General features: G+C 55.1%; 1 protein-coding gene across 4 annotated transcripts in view; it reads right to left on the reverse strand.

Moving 5' to 3' along the window:
- Positions 1 to 5,262: 5,262 nt before the first annotated feature.
- The window catches only part of MAP4K3 (mitogen-activated protein kinase kinase kinase kinase 3), a 132,459-nt gene continuing 122,519 nt past the window's right edge, over positions 5,263 to 15,202 (reverse strand). For all 4 annotated transcript variants that reach the window (XM_055119812.1, XM_055119811.1, XM_055119810.1 and 1 more), the window contains 6 exons: positions 14,314 to 14,485; positions 11,066 to 11,134; positions 10,894 to 10,986; positions 9,151 to 9,221; positions 7,784 to 7,839; positions 5,263 to 6,599 (listed from right to left, as the gene is read on the reverse strand). In XM_055119812.1, the coding sequence (XP_054975787.1) occupies positions 6,512 to 6,599; positions 7,784 to 7,839; positions 9,151 to 9,221; positions 10,894 to 10,986; positions 11,066 to 11,134; positions 14,314 to 14,485 (549 nt within the window). In that variant the 3' untranslated portion in view covers positions 5,263 to 6,511. The remainder of the gene's footprint in view (positions 6,600 to 7,783; positions 7,840 to 9,150; positions 9,222 to 10,893; positions 10,987 to 11,065; positions 11,135 to 14,313; positions 14,486 to 15,202) is intronic.

Raw genomic sequence — 15,202 nt, forward strand, 5'->3', positions numbered from 1 at the left:
ACTCGGGGGCGTGGCAGACATGGGCGTGGCTTTCCGCGGGGGCGTGGCGTCCTTGAGGCACGGAGCATCCACGGGGCGTGGCGATGTGGGGGCGTGGCGCGCGAGGGGGCGTGGCGAATCCGTTGGGAGGGGCGTCTACCGGGGCGTGGCCTACAGGGGCGTGGCTGAAGGGGGCGTGACCTGATGGGCGTGGCTCCACCCGGGCCCCAGCCGCGGTACCCGGCCCTGGAGGCACAGCCGGGCGGGCACCGGGCGGGACCCCGGGACGCCGCCGCCGCGACCTCCAGCCCTCGGCCGGCCAAGAACAAGCTCGCGGAGGCAGGGGAGCGTCGCCGGGCGCGGGGTCCGGCCCCCGGGGCCCCCGGGCCTGGGTCCCACGGCCCAGCGGCCCCGAGGGCGCCTGCCAGCCCCGGGCACCCGGAGCGAGCGGGCAGCGCTCCCGCTTGCGGCTTAGCTCCTGCCCGGCTTCCTCTCCTTATAAACTAGTGCAAGCGTTTGCACTGACGGCTCCTGCCCCGTCTTCCCTGCTCAGCGCCCCTGTCTCGCGCACCCCGGGCCGCGCCCCCCTCCCGAGCCGGGACTAGGAGACGAGTTTCCTCTAAGGGGCCCTGGCCACGTGTCCTGAGACTCTACCATGAATGACTCTGAAACCCCCGTGCCCCAGTAAGTCATTTTTAAGATTTATTTTTATCACACAAACGTGCTCCTTGAAGACTGGGAGTGTCCACCGCTACCCCATGGCCTGCCCGCGCCTGGACACTGTAAATGGTCAGTGACGTTGATGAGCGACCACATACAATCAACTCTTTTTTTTTTTTCTTTTTGGGTCACACTCGGCGATGTTCGGGTTACTCCTGGCTCTGCACTCAGGAATCACTCCTAGCTGTCTCGGGGGACCCTATGGGGTGCTGGGAATCGAACCGGGTTGGCCACGTGCAAGGCAAACGCCCTCCCCGCTGGGCTATGGCTCCAGCCCCACAATCAACTCCTTGCAGTGAATTTTAACTTAATGAATACACTTTAACTATGCAGTTAATTTCAAATATTTTGTATTGTACAAAAACACTGACCTACTTAATTTTTCTAAAGGTCAAGCTTGACCTTTAGAAAAATTAAGGAAGTACTAAGTTTATTTCATGTGAATAATTTGGTTTTCTAATGTTATATATCTGAAATTTGTCCAGCTACACACATTATTCTATTTTTCACGGGGAAGAGAGAACTTGCCCACACCTTACAGTGCTCAGGAGTCTTGGTCAGGTGCTCAGGGGATTATATGTGGTACTGCTCAAGCAAACCAATGAGCAACGGGATGACAGTGATACTGCGGATCAGATGGGTTGGCTGCATGCAAGGCAAGTGCCTTACCCCTGTACTGTCTCTCTGGCCTTATTTTCTTTTTTAATTTAAATTGAGACACCATGGGGGCTGGAGCGATAGCACAGCGGGTAGGGCGTTTGCCTTGCACTCGGCCGACCCGGGTTCGTTCCCCGGCATCCCATATGGTCCCCCCAAGCACTGCCCTGCCAGGAGTAATTCCTGAGTGCAAAGCCAGGAGTAACCCCTGAGCATCACTGGGTGTGACCCAAAAAGCAAAATAAATAAATAAATAAATAAAATAAATTGAGAGACCATGATTTACAATGTTATTCTGAGTTTCAGGCCTGCGATGTTTGAACACCAATCCCTTCACCCATCCACTTGCCTCCACCAATTTCCTCAGTTTCCCCTGCCCACCCACTCCCTCCTGCCTCTGGCAGGCACTTGTTTTTCTTTCAGAGGCTGTGGTTTATAGTACGATACTGATACAGTTGCACTCATAACACTTCACTGCCTTCCAGCGCCCCTTGCTCCTCCCCAGTGGCCACTGACCCCCACCATCCTAGTGTTCTCCTCCCCCCACCCCTCCTCTCCCTACTGCACACTTCATGTCTTCTTTTCTTCCTCTCTTTAAGTTTTTGGGTCACATCTGGTAATGCTCAGGAATCACTCCTGGCAGTGCTCAGTGGACGGTATGGGATGCTGGGGGTCAAACCTGGTCAGGTGCAGGCAAGGCAAGCGTCCCTGCTGCACTAGCTCTCCGGCCCTCTCATGTCTGCATGTCTCATGTTCTTGATTTCTATTGCCTTTGGTCATGTTATTCCCCTACTATGTCTTTTTGTCCCGCCTATGAGATCAAACTGGGTCGACTATGCAAGTCAAGCTTCTCACCCAGCACTCTCTCTCGGCCCTGCTTCCTGCCTGGGGTGTTTCCTAGGCCATCAGACGGCTCCAGGGCCAAGGGTCCCAAACCCTGACTCCCGTATACAAAAACATGTCCTGCACCTTGAAGCTGCATCCCCAGACCTTGTTTTAACTGTATTAGGGTAAAATGGACCTTCATGGATTTTTCACCATAATTTTTGGTGAAATTTATTATTCTAAGCAATAAATTATAAATTCAATACAATTGAGACTATTATCTTTGAAGAATCTGAGTTTTTGAAAAATATTAAGAGCAAATAAAAAATATATTGTCTTATTTAATTCAACATCAACATGGGGAACACATGTCCTGCTTTTTTATTTTATTTTTTCTCTACAAGACCAGGGAGTCATACATACAAGGCAAGTATTATACTATTGAGTTACACCCTGGTAAATGAGACATTTTCATTAAAGTGTTTAAATGGAATAATAGGCCACCTAAATTAAGTATATTGAATTTGCCACCCTTTCAGAATATACGTATGTAGAAAACAAAAGCTTTTTCTCTCAAAAATGTTCTATCAGGGGGCTGGAGCGATAGAACAGCGGGTAGGGCGTTTGCCTTGTACGCGGCCGACCCGGGTTGGATTCCCAGCATCCCATATGGTCCCCTGAGCACCGCCAGGAGTGATTCCTGACTGCAGAGCCAGGAGTAACCCCTGTGCATTGCCAGGTGTGACCTAAAAGGCAAAAAAAAAAAAAAAAAAAAGTTCTATCAAGAGGGGCAAGAGTTAGGATACTAGGAGGCTTACAGGAGTGATCCAGGAGTCAGAACCAGGAGTCGGACTTGAGTTCCACTGTGTGGACCCAAATCCAAAGAGATGAGAAAGAGAGAAGAGAGATAGGCGAGAGACAGAGAGCCCCTGGTCCATTCTGGAATTGCTGAATACTAACTTTATCAATAATTCAATGTCAAACATGACCTTTATGCCAGCCACTCCTGAAACCGGTTTGCTGGATTTGATTTCCCATCTCCTCTTCTCTGAGTAATTATTTTTCTTCCAGTTCATGCAATAGCACAGCAGGTAGGGCAGTTGCCTTGCACATGGCTGACCCGGGTTCAATTTCTCCATCCCTCTCGGAGAGCCCGGCAAGCTACCGAGAGTATCTCGCCCACACAGCAGAGCCTGGCAAGCTCCCTGTGGCGTATTCTATGTGCCAAAAACAGTAACAAGTCTCACAATGGTGACGTTACTGGTGCCCGCTCGAGCAAATGGACGAGCAACGGAATGACAGTGCTACAGTGCAGACAGTACAAGACACTGAACAAGGGAAACTATTTTTGAGAAGAAAAGTAATGACGGTGGGTGGGCGGAGGCCCAGTTCCTGCCCCCGAGGCCCTCCAGCAGTGATGCCCGCTGACCCCCGCTTTGGGTCACTTTCTTTAAGGGGGCCATACTTGGAGGCTGACTCCTTGCTCTGTGCTCTGTGCTCACTCCTGGCGGTGCCGGGGACAGAAACCGGGTGAGCCAAGTGCAAGGCAGAGCAGGACCTGCTGTGCCATCTTTTGCCAGCCAGCCCGGCTCCACTGTGCCCAGGAGCTAGAGCACGGGACCCCAGGGAGCAGCAGCGCCAAGTGTGTGACCCCCCATATCGCTGCAACAACAAAAAGAGAATTAAAAAAAAAAAGCAACAGGAAGTGGATTCTCTTGCAAGGTCAGTGAAACGGGCGAGTGTGACTGGGCTGGCCCTGGGACGGAGGCTGCGGGAGTCCCTTGGAGCAAGGTTGTCCACACCCCTTGGCTGAGCCTCGTGCCCGGGCAGGACATCCAGCCCTCCTGTGCCCTGGCCCCTGCCCCCCGCTCACTGACAAACCGAACCAGATCTTCTCTTGGAGTTTTGGGGAAGAATCTTCGAGAATGTGCGTCCCAGGCCGTGTGCCCAGCTCTCTTCCCTCAAGCAGCACCAAGTGTCCACGCAGTCTCTGTGCGGCACGCACCGGGTCTTCTGGTAGGGTGGCAACTGCCCGCAGCTGTGTCTCCCGGCCTTTACTTCCTGGCTCTGGTGGGCGTGGCACACTTACACGCAGGGCGACGCCCGTCAGCCTGGAAACAGCCGGGCGCGATCTTCTCAAAGCCCGTGTCAAGACGGACGCCTTGCGCCCGGGAAGGGAATGGACGGCTTCTAACGCTGCTCTCCGCGGCCCTCTCTGAGTGAAGAGCCTTTATCATCTGCATTCGGAACTGCCACCCAGGGTTTAATTCCGAGGCCTGTGATTCTTGGAGCAACTCGGGAGTACTGACTGGAGTTCAGTGCCGGCAGGTGGTCCAAATGCCGGGCTCTGCATCAGACCTATTTTGTCCACCTTCGTGAAAATCCTGGTTCCAGGCTTCACTGCCACGGGCTGAACCCAAGGCCTGCATTCTCGAAAGACCACGGGCAACACAACCAGTTGAGTATCTTTTGCAAACATTTCTATGTGCCTGACAGTTAAATGTAGTTAATTTTTTTAAAGACATGCAACCCCTTTATCTAACTGAGAGGGATGTGATTCAGAGGATGTAGACACTAGAGAAGCAGTTCCCCAGAAGCAGCGACTCTGGGATGAGCATACACGAGTTCTCACAAGATCACTGACGCCGTGTAGTTCAGCAGTCCTGACCTCTAGGTGGGAAAACGCTTCTCAGTCACACACATTAATTACCCACAGTCATGAGGAACACTCAACTGTCGATCCCAGTCCAGAAGCAGCCACAGGTGTAATGTGTATGTGGCGTTGTGTTCCAAGAAAACGATGTTTACAAACTAAGGGCTCTGAGTGGGACTGGGCTGGACTGCAGTTCGGACCCGCTGACACTTACTCAGCTTTTCTGACCGAAGTAGAAGATTCTACAAAAAAGATGTCCTCCTCCCAAACACACGGGACTATTACTCTCGCATGAAACACCTCCACTCTAATAGGAATATGTGACCCGAGGGACGAGACTGGGCACCGGGAGGCTCGGCCGCCCCACGGGCACCCTCCTCTTCCCAGAGGTCAGTCTTCCGACACACAGACGAAGCCACCATACAACGGTATGTTAAAAAATGTTTATTTTACACTATGTACAACGAGGAGCATATTTTAAAAGCATTATCAAGTAAAATAAATGAAGACCATGAATCACCACGTAGGCTGTTCTTAGTGTGTGCATATACTCACATTAGCATATAAAAGAGCCCAAAGTGTGCCTTTTCCTAGAACCTGGTACATACAAAGTCCACTGGGAAAAACAACCGAGAACGTCTGTAACCAAAGCTAAGTCCTGTGATGTGTTTCACCATCATGCTGTTATGTGAGGTAGTAACTAAATGTTTTGGCCGTAGGTTAATACCCTAAATCAAAAGAAATATGAAAACAATCCTAAGACCAACGAAAGTAAAAATTCCCACTCAAAATTTGAATCGCTTCATTCTATGGAATGTTATAGTTCTTCAATGTGATTATATGAAATGTTCAGTGTGGACTCTTTAATAATATTAATTTATTCTTTGTGCATATTATAACTCAGACAACTGTAGTGTTACATCACGGTACCGCTATCCTGTGATTCAAAATGTTGTCAAAGGCTGAAGCACGAACGAGCAATGTCACAGGGTTCTGCCTAAGTATAAAAAAGGCCAGTTTCGCCACAGGCAGGCCAACTGGCTTGTTTCACAGAGAAAGCACTCCGAATCCATGAAAACTGAAGTTGTGGGCAGCTGCAGATGGTCACAGCCTCCTTTTGTGACTTACTACACCACGTCCCAATACTGTGCAAATAGAAACACCAGTGTACTTGTGTGAAAATTAAAAACCAGATTATAAAATGATTACAGCCTCCATAACAATTCTGAGAGTTACAAGATTTATATCCATATTTCTAAATTACATAGAATAAAAATTCAATAGAAGGAGCCGCCTCACCGCAGTGTCCCGCACGTGACACAGCCACAGCCCAGAGTGGACGAAGAATTCTTAAATATTAACCCGATTGCATTTCATCAACATTTACATTTGTACAGAAAAGACACTTGTACATTTCATAAAAGTACATTATCTACATAAATTCTTAGTGTATGTCTTCAGCAATCTGAATTTTCACAGAAAAATACTGCCTCTATGTACAAAGATTACATAACAAGAGTTAAGCACTTGTGTGGTTCAATATGCTAAACAGATCCATACCACGGAACCAAACTCGGGGTCTCCCTCAGGCCCTCGGGAGGCCGGGGCCGGGCAGGGCCGGGCCGGGCCGGGCAGGGCAGGCCCCTTCTCCCTGGGCTCAGGTGCCGGGAACACACGTCAGTAGCTGTTTTCATGGCCCGCCAGGATGTACAGGTTGCTGTTCGCTGTGGGGTTATCCGTCGGCCTACTTTCCAAAACCACGACCCTTGAAAGGGAGGAGCAAAGGAAGAAACTCAGAAGCAGAAACACGAATCTGAGACCGTGAGCCCTCCCCACTGCGCTTCCCTGCCCGCCCCGGCACAGACACCTCGCAGGGCTCAGAGCCCAGCAGCTCCAGCTCGGGGAACAGTGCGGCTTCCTTCTGGTCTGGGGGCCACATGGTGATGGTCAGGGGCTCCTACCCCTGGCGGTGCTTGGGAGGTGACCGCGAGGTTGGCCTATGTGCAAGGCACACGCCCTCCCCCAATAGCCTTTCTGGCCCCTGGGAAGTGATCTGGCTGCTTGAAGCCTCCTCCCCACCTTGAAGTGTCACACACACACACACACACACACACACACACACACACACACACACACACAATGTTGGTGTGAACTTAAACCTTATCAAAAACTTTCTTTTTTAAAAAAAATCAATTAATTTTTTTTTTTCAAAAACTCTTTCAAGTCTTTTTTTTGGTTTGTTTTTTGGCCACACCTGACTGGCTCAGGCTTCCTCTGGGCTCTGCGCTCAGAGACCACTCCTGGTACGAGGTGGGGTACCAGGCAGCAAACCCGGGACAGCTGCATGCAAGGCAAGTGACCTACCTGCCCCGACCCCAACCTTAACATAAATTCTTAAAACAATTTGTAACTGAAGAATCAGAGAGAATGCCAGAATAACCCCCCAAATTTGTACGTGTACTAAATATAAGAAATTTCCTATTTCCTCTCAAGAAAGTTCCTTGCTCTGGTGCAGTAACCCCGCAGAGGCGGTGTGGAGAGCTGTCTTCCTTGCTCTGGTGCAGTAACCCCCAGAGGCGGTGTGGAGAGCTGTCTTCCTCAGTCTTTCTACTTTGTCACTTGTGATTCTTACGGTGTGACAAACTTAGCACTGAATATATTCTGTAGATATTTTGTTTTTTTTTGCTTTTTTTGGGTCACACCTGGCAATGCACAGGGGTTACTCTTGGCTCATATACTCAGGAATTACTCCTGCCAGTGCTCAGGGGACCATATGGGATGCTGGGAATCGAACCCGGGTCAGCGTGTGCAAGGCAAACGCCCTCCCCGCTGTGCTATCACTCCAGCCCCTCTGTAGATATTCTGACTCTTAACTTTTCAAAATCAGTTCCATGCTAGATCTGAAAGACAGGTTCAGTGCCTTGAATACAGGACAGACTTTTTCCATACCTGTCAGACCCAAGGAGCCGGAAAATTCTTGTGCTATCTGAAATTTCTTGTGTTACCTGGTGAATGAAACACAGATTTGAAATTTTGAAATTGAAGACACAATTTTAAATGATGTTCCCAGTCTGTGGGCACATCATTTCTTTTTTTTTTTTTTTTTTTGCTTTTTGGGTCACACCCAGCGATGCTCAGGGGTTACTCCTGGCTCTGCACTCAGGAATTACTCCTGGCGGTGCTTGGGGGACCATATGGGATGCCGGGGATCGAACCCGGGTCGGCCGCGTGCAAGGCAAACGCCCTACCCGCTGTGCTATCGCTCCGGCCCCTGTGGGCACATCATTTCTAACTAGAGAGAACACTCAGTCCTCAAGATCCATCCCTGCGTGACGGCTGATTTGGAATATTAGTACACGAGTGCATCAATTTGTTAGTCAGGGAAAAATGTGGCGATTTTTGAGTTAATTATAAAATACCAGAGTAGGAAAATGATGTACTTGAAAAAGAACTTAAAAAATTTTGGGGAGGGGAACCTTTCGGCAGTGCTCGGGCATATGGTGCCGGGACTGAGCCAGCGTCAGCCTCATGCAGGGCATCTCTTCAGAGGAAGCATACGATGATGCAGCTTCCCGAGAGCTGCATGTGAGCTCAGCGCCAGGCACTGCGGCAGGGACGTCTCCTTGGTGTTCACTGCAAAGGCTGTGGCGCGCCACGATGGCAGACTGGACTCAGGGAGGCCAGCTCTGTCGCTCACGGCCTGTCCCGGGGCAGAGGAAGGAGCTGTTGGAGACGGCTCTGCCTTCTGCGGGACGGGCCAGGCAAGGACTGCGGGGGCTTCCTGCAGGACGCTACGGAGCAGCGGGCACAACACCCAGCTAAGGAAGCGCTCAGAAACTTCTTCCTCAACCTCCTGCAATTTCTCGGGGGGGGGGGGGGGCACGTATCCTGGCTCAGCGCTGGTGGCGCCCAGGCGGGGGACTTGACGTCAGTGCACAGCAGAGAGGGACCCGCACTGCGCTGCCCGTGGAGGGAAGACGGGGCACGGACACGGCCCCCCCAGTTTCCTGGCCGAGAACAACTCTGATTGGAAATGAAATTCACTCCATCAGGTCACTGTGCCACAAACACCAGCGACAAGCTTGTTGGGGCCTCCCCCGCTGCATCCCGGGACACGGCACAGGGCCCCTGCGGAGCAGAGTCTCCGCCCGGCCAGAAAGGAGCCCGGCAGCCATTTCCCTGGTCCTGCCCCGGGTCCTGCGTCCACGCTGGGGCAGGAGACAGAGCCAGCAGGGGCCGAGCCAGCCGGGGAGCACCGGGGTCAGGAGGAGGGAGGCGGAGGGAACCCGCGGCCACTGCGCTGGACAGCGACGTACCTCGTTGGACCTGAAGCTCCGGCCCTGCATGCCGTGCTTCCAGAAGGCCAGCACGCTGTCCTGCAGGCAGACTGCGGGGAGAAGAGCCGTCACTGCAGGGCCCAGCCCGGCCGGGCCCCACGCCCCCGCCCCGGACACCAAGAGCCTCGTCACCCGGACGCGAGATCCCCCACGACGGTCAGCCTCGGCCTGTCCGATGGCGCCAGAAACAGGCCGACACACACGGCCCCGCTCAGCTCTGAGGCCCGGGCCTCCGCCGGCATCCGGCCAGGCCGCCCCACGCGCCCGCCAGGCCCGAGCTGGCTCCGAGCGGCGTCCCAGCCTCCCCGTTTTTCTGGTTACTCCCCCGCAGGCGACAGCACCCTTCACGTGGGAGCGTCTCTTCCCTCGAGGGCGTCCCTCTGCTCACGGCTGGCACAAAGGCCGTCGCTGCCCACCGCCCGCAGCCCCCCGGCCTGCGAGACGAGGGTGGCTCCTGCTCCCAGTCTGTCCCGACTCGACCCCCGCGGCAGCTGTCCGGCTGCTTCTGTGCGTGCAGCAGGAGGCCGCGGCCCTGTGCCGTCTGTCCTGACTGTGCCGCAGACGCCGTCCTGCCGCGCAGGGCTGCTCGGAGGGAGCCAGCGCCCACCGACTCCCTCCAGCAGAGCTTTCAGGAGCTTCCTGAGACTCTGGTTTTGTTCCTGCGCTTGCTGGATTCCGGGAATTTGTCCACATTCCCTTTTTGTCCACAGTCTTTCGAGGTGGAGCCAGACTGTCCCCCTAGGCCACCCGGCGTCCGCAGGAACAGCCCACAGCAAAGCCAAAGCAGGCGAACGACACCGGCCAGAACCGGAGGCGCCGGAGCCCGGGCTCCCAGCCTGCACGCCCTGCGGAGCTCCGGGCCCCCCCTCCCCACCCCTCTCCCCCACACGCGGGGTGCTCAGGGCTCGCTCCTGTGAAGTCAGGCCCACGCGCAGGGAGGAAACGGACCTGGACGGCTGCAAGGGCCGCCCCTTCCTGCTGTCCTCCCTCGGACCCCTCGGCCTCACGTCTCACTCCCTGGTGATGCCACCTAGAGCCGGGGTCAGGCGCAGAGCCGGGCCCTCAGACGGGGCTGGCAGCGCCCCGTGGCTGGAGCGGAGGAAGCAACACCAGGTGCAGACACAGGAACCACCTGCTCTGGGTCTAGCCCCGCTAACGTGCGGACACAGCACCTTAGTGTTACCGAAAAATGACCCAGGAAAGACGACGGACAGCTGGGTACTAAAGGAGCTGTCACTCTCTTCCCCAGTATGAGCTCATGTGATCACTGTCATCCTATTTTCCCCTGAGTGTAATACTTTTACTTTTTCCAGAGAAAAAAAATGCTAAGCAAAATCTAAGAATGGCAAGAAGGAAATTTCACATTTTTTTTTTCTCATTTTGGGTTACACCCGGCGATGCACAGGGGTCACTCCTGGCTCTGGCGTATGCCAGGCAAATGCCTGACCTGCTGTGCTACCACTCCAGCCCCGGAATTTCACATATTTAAATTTCTCCAGTGAATCTACACCAAGATCTCCACTTTAGAGCGCTGAGAGGAAGACTGTGAGTCTGACGGCTCCAGAACCAGGGTCCGAAACACCAGTTTACAGTTTACAGCCTGGTTCCCTGCACTGCTTTAGAGAACGTACGAACGTGAGGGCGGACTTAGGTGAGTACCAGATACGCTATTTTACGAAGTTCATCAATGTGACGGACGTGGAATACAAAACTCTGACTTACCAATGGATTCAATCTGGAAATCGAAGGTAAGTTCTGACGATAATTTCCTGCTGGATTTCAATCTTCCTTGGAGATTTACTATTTTTATACAACCTGGAGTGGGGGAACGGAAAGTCACTCAGAGACGAAAACAAACCAAGCAGTTCAGGGAGGCGCCGACGCGGAGACTCACAGTCGAGGCAGACGAGGACGGTGTCTCTCTCCAGCTGCGTTATGTGGCTGACGTTGGTCTGCGGGGTGTCTGCAAGACAACAACAACAACAAAAGTCAATAAACACAGAGTTTCCCTAGCACGTCCCGCACAGAGAAAGGGGCAGGTTCTGAACGGGCTGACCGGGACAGACGCAGACGCCCGGGCCCGCGGTGGGGCAGGCGCTGAGCTTCCGGGGCCGCCCGGGACCGCAGAGGTGGGGACGGAGTCAGAGCCCCGCGGAGGCCGCGGGAACCGAGGGCGCAGACTGAGAGGGCCGGCCGCAGGCAGTGTCCTGGCAGCAGGAGCTGTGACTGAGCGGGCAGACGCCGAGCGGAAGGTACAGGGGGAATGAATGACGGAACACGGGCCCGCGCGCACGCTCCTCACGAGACTCGGCAGAGGGCAGCAAGGGACGGCGAGGACAGAAGAGCAGGGCGAGGAGTACCCGCAGCGAACAGGACGCGTGATGCCGACACGCCCTAAAGGTCCAGCGTGGCCAGCAGGTGACACGGCGACGAGGCTCCCTCCACGGGAGACGCACGGACCGCACGGCTCAGCACAGCCCCGCCGCGTCCAGACGGGCAGAGCAAGTGCCAGGAAGAGCTCCGGCGACAAGTGCGGAGTGTGGGGGCTGCGACGCCCTCTCGGCACAGACACCACACGGGAAGTCTGAGCTTCTCGCCAGCAACCCGAGCCACACCTGAGAGAAGCCGGCGGAACCTTCCACCAAGAGCAGAACACGGAACTTTGCGACATGCCCAGTTTTTCCGGGAAAGATGATGCACAGGAGCCGACAGGACAGAGCTCACGGGCCCGGGGAGACAGGAATTCTATCCCGTCTCTACTTCACAGCGGCGTGGAATCAGGAATCAGTAATGCGGAGAGAGAAAGTAAAGGCACACGGGCGTCAGACAACACCCCGACAGCCAGTGGATCAAAGGAGTCCAAGGAAGAGAAAAAATCTCTCGAGAGCAACAAAAAGGAAGCGACATATCAGCACCAACGGGAGGGGTGCAGGTGAGCAGCACCCTCAGGAAATCCAGGTACAGAAACACCAAGAAAAAATGCCGTGAAGGAAATGACCGAAGGGGCCAGAGCCACAGGACAGCGAGGAGGACACTTGCCTTCTCGTCACAATGTGGGTTCGATCCCTGGCATCCCACAGGGTCCCCGAGCCCGCTAGGAGTAATTCCCCGGCACAGAGCCAGGAGTAACCTCTGTGGCCCCAAAACAAAACCAACAAAGCGAATCTGACATTATACCTCCAGAAACCAGGGGGAAGACACCCCCAAATTAGGAGGAAGGAGGGAAACAGATCTGGGCAGGAGAGGCGCTCGACAGACGGCACCAGCACACAGGAACACACCAGGAGTCGGTATTTTAAAGGATAAACCGACAGGCGTGGCTGAGCTGACAAAAGGTGGGGAAATACCGACGCCCACAGAGACGGCCATGAAACGCTTATAAACCGACACGTCCGACACCGTGGAAGAAGGTTCTCAGGATTCCCCCCACACCCGGCCTGCCAGACTGGGCCCCGAGGAAGCAGAAACCTGAAGGGACCCAGCGGGGCTGGATCAGCCCTCAGAAACCCCCCGACCCCGAAGGATCATGAAAGATGCCCGCGCCCCTAGCCTCTAGGACAAGCAAGTGGAGTCGAGGAACCAGCCCTCCCCCACAGCGACGGCTGTCACCAAGAACAAGGGCCAGGCAGGCCCGAGAGTAGCGCAGAGGGCTACGGCTCCTGTCCCCAGCCAACCAAACTACAACCAGAATCACTATTTGCTACCTGCACCCCACATCATTCACAGCTACCCGAGACACGCCAGGTGCTTACGGGGCAGAGATGGGTGAGAGGGTAGGTACAACAAGGGGTGCGCATACGGACACACACCACACCGCCCCGGACCCTCTCCCCCACGACTAAGGAAGAGAATCCTGCAGCCTGTGACAAGGGGAGAAACACACACACACACACACACACACACACACACACACACACACACACAGAGGAGTCCTGCTGCCTGTGAGAAGGGGAGAACCACACACACACACACACACACACACACACACAGAGGAATCCTGCTGCCTGTGACAAGGGGAGAACCTCACACACACACACACACACACACACACACACACACACACACAGAGGAATCCTGCTGCCTGTGAGAAGGGGAGAACCACACACACACACACACGAATCTGCTGCCTGTGACAAGGGGAGAACCTCCCTCACACACACACACACACACACACACACACACACACACACACACACACACAGAGGAGTCCTGCTGCCTGTGAGAAGGGGAGAACCACACACACACACACACACACACACACACACACACACACACACACACACACAGGAATCCTGCTGCCTGTGACAAGGGGAGAACCCGACGGCGTGAAACCAGGTGGAGCTGGCGGGCGGCTGGGCCTGCGCCACTCCCGTCTCGGAGGAGACTGAGAGGCCGTCAGGGTCTGGGCGGTGGACGGTCCCCAGGGCTGCCGGAGAGGAAGGAACAGGGGCAGAGGCGGGCGCGGGTGGGAAAGGAGCTGCGGACGGCGGCAGTCGCTGTCCCCGAAGCCGCGGCTCTCGGCCACGCATGAGCCACAGGGGCTGTGAGCCCTGACGCCAGACTCTGCTCCTCACTTCACAGCACTTGTGTGTAACGATCCACCATCGTGTCACACGCCGGGACCTCACGGACACACGCATGTGCCCTCAATATACATGCGAAGCCAATTCATCACACTGCTCTGAATAAGTCGAGGACATGAGCTATTTCCAAGCAGGAGCTTCCTCCTTCCAGGGCAGCGCATCACGGAGGCTGGGGATTTTTCTGCATCAGCAAAGCAATGCAGGAGCCAGGGCCACTGTACAGCAGGTGGGTGTGCCTTCATGTGACAGACCTGGGTTTGATCCCCGGCACCCCAGATGGTCGCCTGTGCCCACCAGGAGTGAGCCCTGAGAACTGCCAGCTGTGGCCCAAAAACAAACAAAAAAGTAAATTAAAAAAAAAAAAAAGCTATTTAAGGCTGAGGCGATACGGCAACAAGCAGAGGATATTGTACACAGCCAATCTGGGTCCGACCTCCAGCACCCCAGAACCCTGAATGTCTCCCCGAGCCCACCAGGAAGGATCCCTGAACACAGCTGGGTACTGGGGAGAGAGGGGGGTAGTAAACGCTGGCAACAGTGACCCAGCGGCACCACCCACCTGACTCGGTGAACCACGAGGAGGTCGAGTTGGGGTTGACGGTCTCAAACTGCACCACCTGGTTGAAGTCTCTCCCTTTCCCGACGCCGACACAGACCAGCGGGAACTCGTGCTCCGGGACGACCAGCATCTCAAACATCCTCAGCGGGCACGGGATGGGGAAATCTATGTGCTGCGGAGACAGGGCGCGTCACCCAGAGGGAAACAGGAGCCGATCCCGCGGGGCTGCAGCGACCGTCTCGCTTAGGAAACCCTCAGCAGCTCCTGGCGTGCACCAGGCCGGGGTCGAACCCGTGCAACTATGCACAAGGCCAGCCCCTACCTGCTGTTCCTCGCCCTGGCCTCATCCCTGCCCGCTGACCTCTCTGAAGAAAATCCAGCCTTTTGTCTCAAGGGATCTCACCGGACAAATGACATGAAAATGGAACCAATGTTAATTCCGTATCGCTTCAAAACTGTTTGTGTTCCCGCAGAACGGCTGGGGCGTGGGGCTCCCCCGCGGGCCGGGCCGGGACACGGGCACCAGAGTCCCGAGGGCCCTGGCCCCGACTCACAGGCCCGGCAAGCCTCAGAGAACAGCGCTGCAGTGAGAACCGCCCTGTGGGCACGCGTGGCGAGACGCGGGGAGTGGGCTCGGGACACGGAGCCCCACCCAGGGCAGGCACCAAACTCCCTGCACTTACCTGTTTCCTGTTTCGGGTTCACGCCAGTGGTGCTCGGGGGTCACTGCTGGCCTGGGAGCAGACCAGGCGTGGCCTCTCGGGAGGCGGCCCCGTAACCCCCTACTAGCTCTCGGGCCCTCACTGAGAGCACGTGTGTGTCTATGCACTGGGTGGTGCCCGGCAGTGCTCGGGCCTTACTCCGGCCCTGCGTTCACCACCGTGACCAC

The sequence above is a fragment of the Sorex araneus genome, chromosome X (genome assembly GCF_027595985.1).
Source record: "Sorex araneus isolate mSorAra2 chromosome X, mSorAra2.pri, whole genome shotgun sequence".
NCBI classification, from domain to species: Eukaryota; Metazoa; Chordata; class Mammalia; order Eulipotyphla; family Soricidae; genus Sorex; species Sorex araneus.